We start from the raw sequence: 14,468 nt of genomic DNA on the forward strand, positions 1-14,468 counted from the left end.
AAAAAAACATACACAAACAAAACCAAATTAAACCCTGCGGCTCGTGACGATATATTGATGTGTAAAGACACGAAACGATTGCTCTGTGCAAGACACTGAACAGCATTTATATCGTTTTTTACCTCTGATTCACGCAATGTCCGAACTGTTCGAACTGTGCTGAGCGTCGGTGGATCCTCCTGAACGATTTAATGTGAAGCTCAAATGCTATGTATAAACCTTTTCAGGAATTACATTTTTTATTTTGTTTTATTTATTTTATTTTTTTTCAGTTATATGTTGCGTTGAATATAATATTTTGTTTTCTTTTTAAAGCAGAATACTGCCACAAAGTCAGAGCAAAATCACATCGACAAAATCGCAAACCATCAGAACATATGTGATGTTTAATACAGCTGGAAATACAATATCTTAAAAAAATACATAAAAGATAATTAAATTACTACCATTTTTAATAGTGTTTATTTAAAACTATGCACAAAATTGCACAAAGATATAAGCATTTAAAACATTCTAACTAAGAATTAGAGGGTAGCAACCAAAGACTTGGTTGCTATGGGGAAAAATGCAACGGAAAAATGAATGGGGAAAAATGCATCGCTCAATATGGCCGCTCAATCGCAAGAAGGCCCGCCTTCTGAATGAAAGAGCCAATCGCTAATCGGTAAAGTCCGCATGTCACTGCAGCTGCCGTTAGAAGTCCCGGTTGCTATAGAAACAGTCAGCGCTCTAAAATGTGCGCTTAGGACTGCGCATGCGCACTGGCTGATCTAGCCTAAATAATACGCTTTTTATAATGCTATTTGAGCAAAATAAACAACATTTAAGATTTTTGTCAGTTGTCGTCAGATTTCTTTGGTGATTTCAAATATGAAATTTAATCGCAAGCTTCATGAACAGTTTTGGAAAATTTGTTGTTTCCCCATTCAAAGAAATAGGAGTTGCCCGAGAGGCGTTTCAAAGATGGCCGCCGAGTGATATGAGTTGTCTTAAAGAGACTTTGGTAGCAACTACATTGCACTATTAAAGGGATAGTTCACCCAAAAATGAAAGTTTGCTGTTAATTTACTTACCCTCAGGCCATCCAAGATGTAGGCGAGTTTTTTTCTTGAGTAGAACAGTAAAGAAGATTTTTTGCTGAAACCTTGGTGATTCATAAAATGCAAGTCAGCGGCTGCCCGTCTTTAATACCCAAAACCCATGGCTCCTGACGATATATTGAGGTCTTAAGAAGCAAAACGATTGGTCTGTGCAAGAAACTGAACTTATTTACAGCATTATTATTTTTTAATTAATTTTATTTTTTTCGCGTTTTTGACTTCTTCGCATTTTTGACTTCATGATGATAGGACCGTTTAGAGTTGACAGGACTCGGGAAATACTTTTAGTTTAGTTTTACTTGATTGATTGTTTAATCTGCTGTTCTGAAGAATATTATCATACATTCAGCAAGTCTGTTTTGTGTTTAGGAGTCGCATGATGGAGCAGTACTTCTCCCACAGTGGCCACTACTGTCTGAACCTGGACAGCGGCATGGTCATCGACAGCTACCGCATGGGCAACGAGGCTCGCTTTGTCAACCACAGCTGTGAGCCCAACTGTGAGATGCAGAAATGGTGAGTAAAACAAAACCGTTGATGAGTCACTGAAGAAGTACGATAATAAAATTCCATCAGCTTCTGATGTTCTGAATCAGAAAGGTCATTTTTAACGATGAGTCACTGGGGACGTGGACGACCACAAGTACTGAATGAGCAATGACTTTATCCTTTAGAAATTGCTGTATTGTGAACAAACCATGGTCATGTTGAACAAATTAAAGAGGAAGAGGTCACTGCTGTTGAAACTGTTGTTTCATAAATTAGCTTAATTAGTCAAAATCTGAAGGATTATATATTAGCAACGAGATTGTGAACTCAAGATCCAGGTCAGTGACCAACATCTGCTTGGTACCATAACACAATTACACACACATTAGGTGTTGGTGTTCACACATAGTCCACAGAAAAATGTAATCTCCTCCATCTCTTACTCTGTCTACGTTTTTCTCTTTCACACACACATACACACATTAAAAACAGTGCTTGTAGGCTGGATGGTGGCAGATCATCCATCTTGTCACAGAAGAGCGATTATCTATAGCTTGTGTTTTAGGGTGGGGGACACAGCTGTGCTGCCCAGTGGTTAGCTGTTAGAGCACACACACACCCACATCTGTGGCAAAATGGCCTCATTCTACCTTATTGCATAATGTACAACTCAGCCTAGGTGTTCAGTATCAAGCCCAGAATGCTTGATGTTGCTTGAGTTCATTTGCTTTCGAGGCTCAACATTCATATGCAGCGTAGCTACAATATATTAAAGCAGTAAGACAGACAAGGCATTTAACATGATTACACTACAGTTCAACAGTTTTTGGAAAGAAAATAGTAGTCTTATTCAGGAAATTGATCAAAAGTGACAGTAGATCATTAGATCAAGTGACATTGTTGCAAAAAAAATCATATTTCAAATAAATGCTGTTCTTTTGTATTCATTGAAGAGTCCTGGAAAAAATGTATCACGGTTTCCACAGAAATATTAAGCAGAACAACTGTTTTCAGTGTTGATAATAAAAAAGAAATGTTTCTTGAGCAAGAAAACAGGATATTAGAATGATTTCTGAAGGATCATGTGACACTGAAGACTAGAGTAGTGATGCTCCGCAGCTTTCTGTATTATTGCTTTAGAAACTTGACTAAGGTTGAGTTGAGTTTAAATCATCAGTCTGTCCGTCTTTCTTTCAGGTCGGTGAATGGAGTGTACCGTATTGGTCTGTTTGCTTTGAAAGACGTCAACAGCGGAACAGAGCTGACATATGACTACAACTTCCACTCCTTCAACACAGAAGAACAGGTACGTTGGAAGAGTTGAGGCCACCCGTATCCTGCATGTCAGGAACGTGCCTGTCTGAAGCATGTACATACACATGCACAGTGTGTATGTATGCAGCTGTGTTTTGTAGCGGATGCTTGTACTTCATTCGTCCGGATCGGTGGTGTTGATTCAATCACTCAGCTGCTTAATAACTTCAGCCACAGAGTTTAGAAGACTTGAGAAATTTTTTTTTTTAAGCTTTTATTTTTATTTATTATAATATTTCACATTAACAAGGTTGATTACCACTGATAGTTTACATTTAATTTTCTTTTTTTAACATTTTAACATCAGGTTTTTGATATGCTGGTGGATTGGACCTGTAGTAGATGTTTAACATTTTCCTCTTGCTTGCCAAATGATAATGTTTCTCTGCTCTTGTTGCTATGCAGCAAGTCTGCAAGTGTGGCTCAGAGGGTTGCCGTGGCATCATTGGCGGCAAGAGCCAGCGAATCAATGGGCTGCCTGGGAAAGGGGGCGGATCAGGGGGCGGAGCCCGGAGGCTGGGGAGACTGAAAGAGAAACGCAAGTCCAAACACTCACTGAAGAAACGGGTATGACACAGTTCATTCAATAATGATGCACTACTATTGGCTACAGTAGCTGCTAGTACAACATTTTCCTAATGCAAAACCATTATTTTGTATTTGACCATTAAGGAGGAAGAGTCCAGTGACAGCAGCAAGTTTTACCAGCACCTTTTAATGAAGCCTATGTCAAACAGAGAGAGGTAGGATGCCATCAAACACTTTTTATTTTCTGGTTTTAAAGGGTCATATTTTACACGCTTTGCAAGTCCAATTACCAGTAGAGGATGTATTTGTAACAAAAACAGCATTCATTTTACATTTGGCACATTGAAATAAACGGAGTGACTTTATATGAAACGACCTCTAATATAATAGACCAGTCTCTCACACTCAGACATCCTCTGCTGGTTTCTTGTTGAATTTAGGAACTTTGTGCTGAAACATCGAGTGTTCCTGCTGCGGAATTGGGAGAAGATGCGGGAGAAACAGGAACTTCTGAAGCGAGAAGGAGAGCGAGAGAGGGAGAACAGTGGTCTGTCTCTTTACACACGCTGGGGAGGAGTCATCCGCGATGATGGCAACATCAAGTCAGGTGTGTGGACATGCGCACAATTCATCAACTTGATCTCAAGTGTCATTATTCTGCTTTGAGACTTCAGGTAAACGTTGCACGATTAGCATTGTGTGTTGCTTTTTTCCAGATGTATTTCTGACTCAGTTCTCAGCGCTGCAGACATCACGCTCTGTGCGCACACGCAGACTTGCGGCAGCCGAGGAGAACACGGAAGTTACACGCACTGCACGCCTGGCACACATCTTCAAGGAGATATGTGACATGATCACAAGCTACAAGGGTAAACAGACACTAATTCATTCACACAAACACCATCATACTTAAAAAAAATAAATAAAAAAAAAAAACAGTTTTTGCTATTGATCTTATTGTTGGCAGTCACTTTAATGACTGCATAATCATTTTTATTATGCAAAGCAAGAAGCAAAGGTCATATAATCATGGTGTAGACATTGATTTTGACATGCATTTGTAGTTTGTGAGACAGTCGGTTGTCTAGACTGCAATCAGTTGTGAACTTATTACCAAGTGCTGACACTCATTACTTGTTTGTTCTGCTGGAAATCTCATTTTAAATGATTTAGTTATGCAAAATTCAATTAGTGTGTTATGCGATTCTGCAAAAAGCTTTGATTTTGATTTCATCTAGAATGTTGATTCCAGTTTCAATCTAATTGTAGTGCATTTTTGTTTTATTGCCTCAGCGTCATGAGACTTACTTTCAATTAAACACACTGCATATGACATGCATTCTCACATAATCAGTTGCTTTCTTGTTCTTTGAAGATTCAACTGGTCAGACTCTTGCTGCTCCGCTGCTTAACCTACCTTCTAGGAAGAGGTGAGAACAATATTATATTCTTAGTACAGATTATTTACTATATAAATATGTACTTTTTAAATATTTGGTGCAGTTAAAGGGTCTACAAAGGTTGTCAGGGACCTGCAAATATGGTTCTTATAACATTCTGAGGTATTAATAACTGCTGTGAGAACAATCAAAGATGTGTCTTATGGTCACTGTAACATCTTCATCCTTCATGGCTATACTTACTTTTTGTGATATGTCCATATGGGTCAACAGGAACATACAGTACTATGAGAAGGTCACCGATCCGCTAGATCTCAGTACCATAGAGAAGCAGATCCTCACTGGGCACTACAAAACCGTCGAGGCATTTGATTCGGACATGCTGAAAGTGTTTCGTAATGCTGAGGTTAGTCCCACTTCTCTTATACTCATTGCTCTCAAATAGGGGTGGGCGATATGAACAAAATCTTATATCACGATATGAGTAATTAATTTTATTTCACTGTAACGATATATATCACAATATAGTTATTTTTGCTTTAAATAAGGTCTTTATGATATCAAAATTTTTGATACTATAGAAATTTACATTCTGTCACATGAGTGACAGACAGCAGGATTATTAGACTGCTGTCACTTTAAGAGCTGCCCGCATCCAATATACTGTTACACGTGTGTTTACCCACCCCTACTCACAAATATGATTATAGTAGGCTATGATATAGCCTACTGATGTATGATGATGTCTTTGTGATGTCATTATAAGTAATGATATTGAAAAGAACTATAGTTAATAAAATCATTTTAGTTAATGTAAGAAGTACTCAGAGTTTGACAAATAAATAAGTGATAAACAAGTGGACAATCGGTGCACTCAGTGTTTTTGTCCTCATTAAAAAAAGTTTTAAATAAAAAAACAAAGAAATAGTAAAGAATAAGGACAAAGATGAATATTTTATATTTTTCACAGTTAATTGGACATGTCGAAATCACTTCAAAGTATCTTCTCTGGCATATTCTGCATTACTTTCCTTAATCTCTCTTGTACTTTTCCTTATTCTCAACAGAAATATTATGGCCGTAAGTCTGCTGTGGGTCGTGACGTGTGCCGGCTGAGAAAGGCGTACTACGGTGCGCGTCATGAGGCTGCGGTTCAGATTGATGAGATTGTGGGCGAGACTGCCAGTGAGGCCGACAGCTCTGATTCGCTGGAGAGAGACCACGCCCACCATCACCATGATGGAGGGGGCAGCCATGACAAAGACGATGATGTGATCCGCTGCATCTGTGGCATGTACAAGGATGAGGGGCTCATGATCCAGTGTGAGAAGTGCATGGTATGTGCTCATACTTAAGATTAGGGATTTTAATTCCTAATCTCCCTGTTGAGGAGAGCTCTGTGGCATTACTTTTCAAATTGACCAAACTAAAGATTTTCACCTGGTAGACTGTAAAATTGGCAAGGAGTGATCAGATTTCATATCTAGGGACCTGAATATTAAAGAGGCTTGGGAATACAGTCTTTTGACTTGTCATAAAAAGCAACCATCTAGAACACCATACCAGCTGCATTGCAACATCCTGGGGGTGGGCAATATGACCAAAATCTTATATCTCGATGGGAGTATTTTTATTTCACGGTAACAATATATATCATGATGTAGATATTTTTGCTTTTAATAAGGTTTTTATGATATCGACATTTTTGATACCATAGAAATTTCATACTTTTTGTCATCAGTGTCAGTATCACAAAAAAATAATACCAGCTTAAATAAAAACAAAAACTCAAGCTCACCGAAGACAAGTAAACAGTCAGTAATTAAGAATAAGGAACTAATTACAAGCAATAGGACAAAAAAATTACAGTGGAACAAATTATTGAGAAATGCTACATTGTATAAAGTAATCAGATGTTTAAAAAAAACCTGCATATTCTTCACTGTAAATTAAATATATCTCTCTTTTTATTAAAGTTACAAAAGTGATTAGTCAAGACAGAGCACTGAAAGATTTTCTCTCTTTTGTTGTTTGATTAACATGAATGACAGACAGCAGGAATATTAGACTGCTGTCACTTCTAAGAGCTGCCCGGAAATATTAGACTGCTGTCATTTTAAGAGCTGCCCAGATCCAATATAGTTTTACTTGTTTTCTTTCGCAGCTGTTTTCCTTCACTTAAGACCTACTGTGTTTACGAAGATACTTGCAAAGATAGGAATTTTGTCATATACAAGTGTGTGTATTTAACCATTCAAGACCTGTAAAGTGGCAAAAATAACTCGTTCAATACACCCGTGCTCTATGAGCACTGCATTCATGTGCGCGCACCTCTCTGACAGTCACAGCGCTCAGAAACAGTTTCTCAGACAGCGTGCGCATATAGTGAAAGGAGTTCTTTTTTGCTGCTGATTGCATTTCAAGGGCTTAAAATCACTTGTTTGTAAAATGCAATGCTTAAAAACGCATGCAAACGGTAAGTTTTCACGACCATGTAGCACAGCAGCCACAACGTCACATATGCGTGTAACCACGATAGAGACGATGGTCTAAAATCTCTACCGGTTGACACATTTCTACTGGTTAATCATGTCTAAATTTGCTATGTGAATTTTTTTTTTTTTTTTTCGTTTTTATTATTTTTTCTTTAATATTTCAAATTAGCTTTACTTTTATTTCATTTTTAGTTTTAGTAATTTTAGTAATTCAACCTAAACTTGTATTTAGAGCAGTTTGAAAGGCAACATTTCTCATTTCCATTCAAGTTTGTTTTTCATCTAATATTTATAGTTTCTTTTATTTCTACTTCATTTCAGTTACCATAAAATGATTTTCAATACATTTAGTTTTAGGTAACGATAAAACCACAGGCTAATATACTAATTTAAATATTCATTATTCTATCATTATTCATGTTGTTCATGTAATATGTTGTGCAATGATTTGAAACCATGTGTAATTGGGGTAAGTATAGGTAATAGGTATCTCTCTGTTTCTGTCTGTCAGGTGTGGCAGCACTGTGATTGTATGCGATTGGAGGCCGATGTGGAGCATTATCTCTGTGAGCAGTGTGACCCTCGTCCAGTGGACAGGGTATGTGACCTTTCAGTCTGTGTAACTTTACAATTCTTTCTTCCTCTCTGACTATGTTTAGCACGGCCATATGGTCTCTTATCACAACATTTTAAAGGTCACCCCAGGATAAGATTTACTCTGTCATTCAGGATGTTTGGAACTTTTGAAAGCTTTTTTTGTGTTTTTATCTTTTATGCATTTCCTGTCATATTTCAACAGGAGGTCCCAATGGTGCCCCAACCCAGTTATGCCCAGTCAGGATCCATCTATTATATATGCCTGCTTCGTGATGACTTACTATTGCATCAGGGTAAGTGCATGTGTGTGTGTGTGTGTTTGTGAAATCAAATCTGCACTACTGTTCAAAAGTTTGGGGTCAGTATTTATTTTTATTTTATTATTTTTAAGAAATTAAACATTATATTATTGAAACATTATATAGATAAAAAGACAATAATGATATTTATATTACAATTTATATTTCTGTTTTTGAGCTTTCTGTTTATCAATGAATCCCCAAAAAGTAATAAGCAGTACAACTGTTACAACTATTGATATTAAGCAGTACAACTCAGAAGAAATGTTTCTTGAGTGGCAATTTATAATATTTAAATATTATAATATTTAAATATTTTAAAATAGAAAACAGTTATTTAAAATTGTAATAATATTTCGCAATATTACTGTGTTTTTGATCAAATATATGCAGTCTTGCTGAGCATGAGACATTTTTCAAACATATTTATAAAAACTTCCAGCTGTAGTGTATATTGTAATATTTTGGTTTAGATGTGTTTAGGTTTATTTATGTTTGCGTGTGGCTGTTGCAGGTGACTGTGTGTACCTCATGAGAGACAGCAGACGCACTACAGAAGGCCAGCCGGTGCGTCAGTCATACCGTCTCCTGTCTCATATCAACAGAGACAAACTGGACATCTTCCGTATTGAGAAACTCTGGAAAAACGAAAAGTGAGATTCACTACACTTATTAACTACGACTTTTGCCTCAATAAATTCCAAATTTGCTGCTTATTAATACTTAGTAAGGTAGTTGTTAAAGGGTAGTTTAATCCCTGATTAAAGGGATAGTTCACCCAAAAATGAATATTCTGTCATTAATTACTCACCCTCATGTTGTTCCAAACCCGTAAAACCTTTATTCATCTTCGGAACACAAATTAAGATATTTTTGATTAATTCCGAGAGCTTTCTGACCCTCCATAGACAGCAACGCAACTACCACGTTCAAGGCACAGAAAGGTAGTAAGGACATTGTTAAAAAAGTCCATGTGACATCATCGGTTCAAGCGTAATATTATGAAGCTACAAGAATACTTTTTGTGCACAAAGAAAACAAAAATAACGACTTTATTCAACAATTTCCTGCATCAGCAGCACCACACGCTTGCATCCTGGTACTCTCATGAACGCGCGGCAAAGACTGACACAGAAGAGAAGAAATTGTTGAATAAAGTCATTATTTTTGTTTTCTTTGCTCTCGGAATTCATCAAAAATATCTTAATTTGTGTTCCGAAGATGAATGAAGGTCTTACAGGTTTGGAACAACATGAGGGTGAGTAATTACTGACAGAACTTTCGTTTTTGGGTGAACTATCCCTTTTTGGGGTTATTTGTATGTGCTTTATAAGTACTAATAAACAGCCTGTATGCTAGTATTACGCATGCTAATAAGCAACTAGTTAAAAGTGAGAATTAGTCCCTAAACTAAAGTGCTATCAAACGTTCGTATTCAAATAGTTATTTGCACTCTTGATTCAGAATTAAGCATTGACATTCCTGTTGACCATGGAACAACATTCCTATCACCCTAATGTTTAGCGTAAAGGTTACACCGTGTCCTAACTACACGCGACGCGATGCCGTGACACGCGATAAAAGGTATCTTTTCCATGTTAATCGGAGGTTTTGTCCTAACTAGCCACGACGCCGATACGCAAAATTTCTAATTTAGAAACGGTTTCTATTTCCGCGAGGTCGCGGCTGCAACAACAACATGAGAGTAGATCATCTCAGTTGATTATGTGCTTTATTCAAAGTTAAACGTGTCTAATATGAGTTGAAATATCATATTGCGTTACCTTATAGCCAAACTGAAAGCAACAATAGATCGTTTACCTCAGATCTTGAAAATAAATTAAAGCAAAGATGACCGTTAAAACGAGTGTATTCCTAATATTTATGAATTAGATTATAAACGTATCCATTTCATTGCAAGAGCAGTGCGCTTCAACTGAGAGCTCGCCCACACACGCTTCTGATTGACTGTGATATTTGATTGATTCTGTCACGTCACGTCTAGTGTGGAGAGATTGAGGTCTCTGCAGAGCAAAAGTGGGCGTTTCTGAATTTGTGGGTGTTTTCAAACTGCAGGGTGCTTCTCAATCATGCAATCAAAATGATCCCCCTTACCTAACCCCCCCCCTAAACCTACCGTCACTATGACGTCAGCCAATCAGGAAACATGGTCTAAAAACGCCCCGATCTGGTGACTCCCATTACTTTCCTGCAGAGACCTATACTTGAGTGTGGACAGCCAAATTGCTTGTCGCTGGAATCTTGTTGCGTCGCGTCGCGTGTAGTTAGGACACGGTGTTAGGCTCAGGCTTAAACAAAGTTCTTATCCTCCTGTCAATAGCTTCTGGTTGTAGAGGTGGGATTGTTTGAAAGGAATATGTCTTCACTAAATCGCATGGACCTTAGATTTGATCTCGACTCACTTTCTCTCTCTTTAGAGGTGAGAGGTTTGCCTTTGGTCATCACTACTTCCGTCCCCATGAGACGCACCACTCTCCTTCCCGCCGCTTCTATCATAACGAGTTGTTCCGAGTGCCTCTGTATGAGATCATACCGCTGGAGGCGGTGGTGGGAACATGCTGTGTGTTGGACCTGTATACTTACTGCAAGGGTGAGACATTCACACGTACAACAGTTTTACATAAACAAATCAACAGTGAGATCCAAGAAATGCACTGAACCAGATGTTACATGCTGAAAACATGAAAACCACCATACGCTTTGCATGCTAATGCCTGATGCTCTCGCTAATGGATTCAGGTCGTCCGAAAGGGGTAAAGGAACAGGACGTTTACATCTGTGACTACCGGCTGGATAAATCAGCACACCTGTTCTACAAGATCCACCGCAACCGGTACCCAGTGTGCACCAAGCCCTATGCGTTCAACCACTTCCCCAAAAGACTGACACCGAAGAAGGACTTCTCAGTGAGTAGTTGTATAAGCTAGGAATCTCACAAAACTGATAAAGAAGTGAAAAAATAAGAAGGATTTTTTAGAACCATGAGGATTTTTTGTATGACAACATTAATTATATTATTTTGTGTAATATCTACATTACATTTACATTTAGTCATTTAGCAGATGCTTTTATCCAAAGCGACTTACAAATGAGGACAATGGAAGCAATCAAAATCAACAAAAGAGCTATGATATGCAAGTGCTATAACAAGTCTCAGGTAGCTTAATGCAGTACACGTAGCAAGTTTTTTTTTTTTATAAAATATTTAAAATATGATATTTTATTATTTAATATGGCTATATTGTATCACAAAATATATTTTGGGTCTTTTAATGGTTCACATTTTAATATTTAATATAAACTGTTACATTATATCACAATATGTTCTCTTATTTTTTATTTTTTTTTGAGGGGTGAAATTTGACCTGGACATTTCTTTTCTGAGATTCACCCATAACATATTATTGACAACAATATTTTTTACTCATGTTTTACTTGCTGTACTTGCTATTAAAATAATAAGTGCCATTTGACATTTTAATCTAAAATGAGCATTTGTATCAGGCTCCTATGTTTAGGTTCAGTAAATTTACTCTAATTTACTCTAATGGCAATATATAGGTCCTTTCTATGCAATTAAAGAGAAATAGCTGAACATAAATATAGGAGCCTGATAAAATGCTTATTTTAGAAGAAAATTTCAGATGGCACTCTTCAATTATTATTCATATTAACTCACTATTATTACTTTGTATTTGAAATTTGATTTATTACATTACAGATTTTTTTGTTTTTGTTTTTGTTTTTGGACATATCTTTCTGAAATTCAGCCATAAATGTTTTTATGAATAATTATTTATTTTATTCATATTTTTACAGATTTAAATGGGAATTTTTTGTAATATTTATTGATATTAATAGTAGTATTACTTTGTTTTTTAATATTACTAATTACTGTATATGTGTGTGTGAGTGTGTAAAAATCTTTTTGTTTATTTAAATATTTTTCAATTTAAGTTTGAAATTTTGTTTGACATTTTGTGAGTCACCCATACATTGTTATAGGCCATCATTTTTAATTGTACTCATATTTTGACAGTTTTAGATGGGATGGGAAGTGGTGTTATCGACTGTTTGTAAATCTGATTAAAGATCTGTGTTTTTTCTCCCCCCCATTGTTGACTCATAACTACTTAATCGACTAGTTTTCATTCAAACAGTCATGAATTATGTATGCCAGTTGCTTCCAATCACTTTTTTTTTTTTTTTTCCTCTCTCTCTCTCTCTCTTTACAGCCTCACTATGTGCCGGATAACTACAAGAGGAACGGCGGCCGCTCTGCCTGGAAGAGCGAGCGGCCCAAAGGTGCATCAGCCTGTGATGAAGAGCCCTCCCCCAGCGTGTCATGTGACCGGCTGTCTGCTGGCTTCTCCAGAGATGGGGACGAGGACGGAGGGAGAGGAGCGGAGGGAGAGATGGAGACCCCTCAGGAGGACTCCAGCGCCCCTGTTCCCCAGCTATCCACGTCACAGGAAAGGAGGACAGGTGGGGAGGAGGAAGACATAGAGGAAGAAGAGGAGGGTGAAGAGAGGAGAGAGACGGACGAGGGCTCCCGAGAGAGAGGGGGAGGAGGAGGGCGGGACGCATTGGATGCCCCTTGCTCTTCCTCACTCTCCTCTTCACCTCTTCATCCATCCATCCTGGGAAGAAGGGAAGCACAGAGAGTGAGACTGAACAAGATTCTGCTCGACCTGCTGCACCGGGTGCCCAGCAAGAATGGTAAGAGACTAAATATTTATTTAACCAAAAGGCTTTAGTTACATTACATTCCTTTCAATCTAATTAATTCCTGTAATCCCACGTTTTTATTTTTTTTCAATGGTATCACCAATATGCTAATAATTGTAAAAGCCTCTTTATTGTTGGCTTCATTTTTGTCATTCAGTACCATAAATTCAATTTCTTTAGCTTTGTTGCTCCAAACACAAATGCTGAATGCTCTTTTGAAAGGAGAGAGGATTTATTTGAAAAGGACTTTACTGAACGTTTTTCAAATAATTTGCTGAATATTTAATGCAGACTATATTACATTTTTATCACAGTATTTTATTTTTATTTTTTTCAGATTTTGTAGGGGTCAAATTAGGCCTGGGCATTTCTTTCTGTGAGATTCACCCAAAAGTGTGAATGTGGTCAATCATTTGTTATTTTATTCATATTTTACAGTTTTACACTAATTATATTAATGACATTACATAGATGTTCATAATGATATTATTCATATTAAAATTAATGATTCATATGATATTATTTTGTGTTTTAAAGTTAAACTATATTATACTATACAACAAAATATATATTGTTGTAGTTTTTGTTTAGATTTTATCTGGATATTTCATGAAAAATGTTGTTTGTTTATTTATTTAGTGAAATTTGACCTAGACATTTTCTGTTAGATTCACTGGTAAATGTCATTAATTGTCAATAATTTACATTATATTTTACAGTTTTAGATTGGAAATGATTTTATTTCTATTAATAATTAATACTATTCATAATATTATTACTTTGTGTTCTAAAATATAATATAACTGTTAAAATTATACTTCAAAATATATTTTATCTTTATAATTTTGTTTATCCTTGACCTTATTCTGAGATTCAGCCATAAATGTTAAAGTCAATAATGTATTATTTTATTCATATTTTTTAAGTTTTAGTTGGGAAATAGTAATAATATTAGAGCCCGACTGATATATCGTTTAGCCGATATTATTGGCCGATATGAGCCTGTCGCCGATATATCGGTATCGGCGAAAATGCCGTCGATATGAACATTTTTTTTTACAGAACATATAACGCAGATAAAATGCTTGAAATGGTGTAATTACTTAGTTTGTCCAGCAGAGCGCGCTCCATTGTTTGCTACTGGCGACCTGGATGAAACGCTTTAAAGCTTAAGTAAATGGAAAACCATTAAAACTTTGAACGGCCATATCTCCGTAAAGGCGCGGCGAATCCACACCAAATTTGGGGGATCCCTTCAGCTCGAGGAACCCTCTCGAACGCGAATCAAGTGTACATCTCGAGGCCCTCCTTCAAATGAGACCATCCGATAGGTCGATAGGTTCGGGAGTTACGGGTGGTTAAATTCGCGGTCCGGCACCGACCGATCTAGCGATCCCGGGGGGCTACCAACGCGCGGAGGGTGGTGTTTGAGAGGGCTCCTCGAGCTGAAGGGATCCCCCAAATTTGGTGGAGATCCGCCGGTGCGTTCGTGAGGTG

The 14,468-nt window shown here is 37.1% G+C and overlaps 1 protein-coding gene across 6 annotated transcripts in view; it reads left to right on the forward strand.

The window, feature by feature from the left end:
* LOC107693346 (histone-lysine N-methyltransferase ASH1L-like) overlaps positions 1-14,468 on the forward strand; it is a 39,545-nt gene that overhangs the window by 20,920 nt on the left and 4,157 nt on the right. For 5 of the 6 annotated variants that reach the window (XM_016492686.1, XM_016492689.1, XM_016492690.1 and 2 more), the window contains 15 exons: positions 1,470-1,616; positions 2,787-2,895; positions 3,309-3,470; positions 3,576-3,646; positions 3,872-4,038; positions 4,148-4,300; positions 4,807-4,861; positions 5,105-5,237; positions 5,899-6,168; positions 7,838-7,924; positions 8,126-8,216; positions 8,737-8,875; positions 10,661-10,833; positions 10,983-11,149; positions 12,479-12,962. In XM_016492686.1, the coding sequence (XP_016348172.1) occupies positions 1,470-1,616; positions 2,787-2,895; positions 3,309-3,470; positions 3,576-3,646; positions 3,872-4,038; positions 4,148-4,300; positions 4,807-4,861; positions 5,105-5,237; positions 5,899-6,168; positions 7,838-7,924; positions 8,126-8,216; positions 8,737-8,875; positions 10,661-10,833; positions 10,983-11,149; positions 12,479-12,962 (2,408 nt within the window). Of the gene's footprint in view, positions 1-1,469; positions 1,617-2,786; positions 2,896-3,308; positions 3,471-3,575; positions 3,647-3,871; positions 4,039-4,147; positions 4,441-4,806; positions 4,862-5,104; positions 5,238-5,898; positions 6,169-7,837; positions 7,925-8,125; positions 8,217-8,736; positions 8,876-10,660; positions 10,834-10,982; positions 11,150-12,478; positions 12,963-14,468 lie in introns of those variants that run through there. The other variant, XM_016492691.1, reaches the window with a different exon arrangement.

Source organism: Sinocyclocheilus anshuiensis, unplaced genomic scaffold, assembly GCF_001515605.1.
Source record: "Sinocyclocheilus anshuiensis isolate Anshui unplaced genomic scaffold, SAMN03320099.WGS_v1.1 scaffold566, whole genome shotgun sequence".
Lineage (NCBI taxonomy): Eukaryota > Metazoa > Chordata > Actinopteri > Cypriniformes > Cyprinidae > Sinocyclocheilus > Sinocyclocheilus anshuiensis.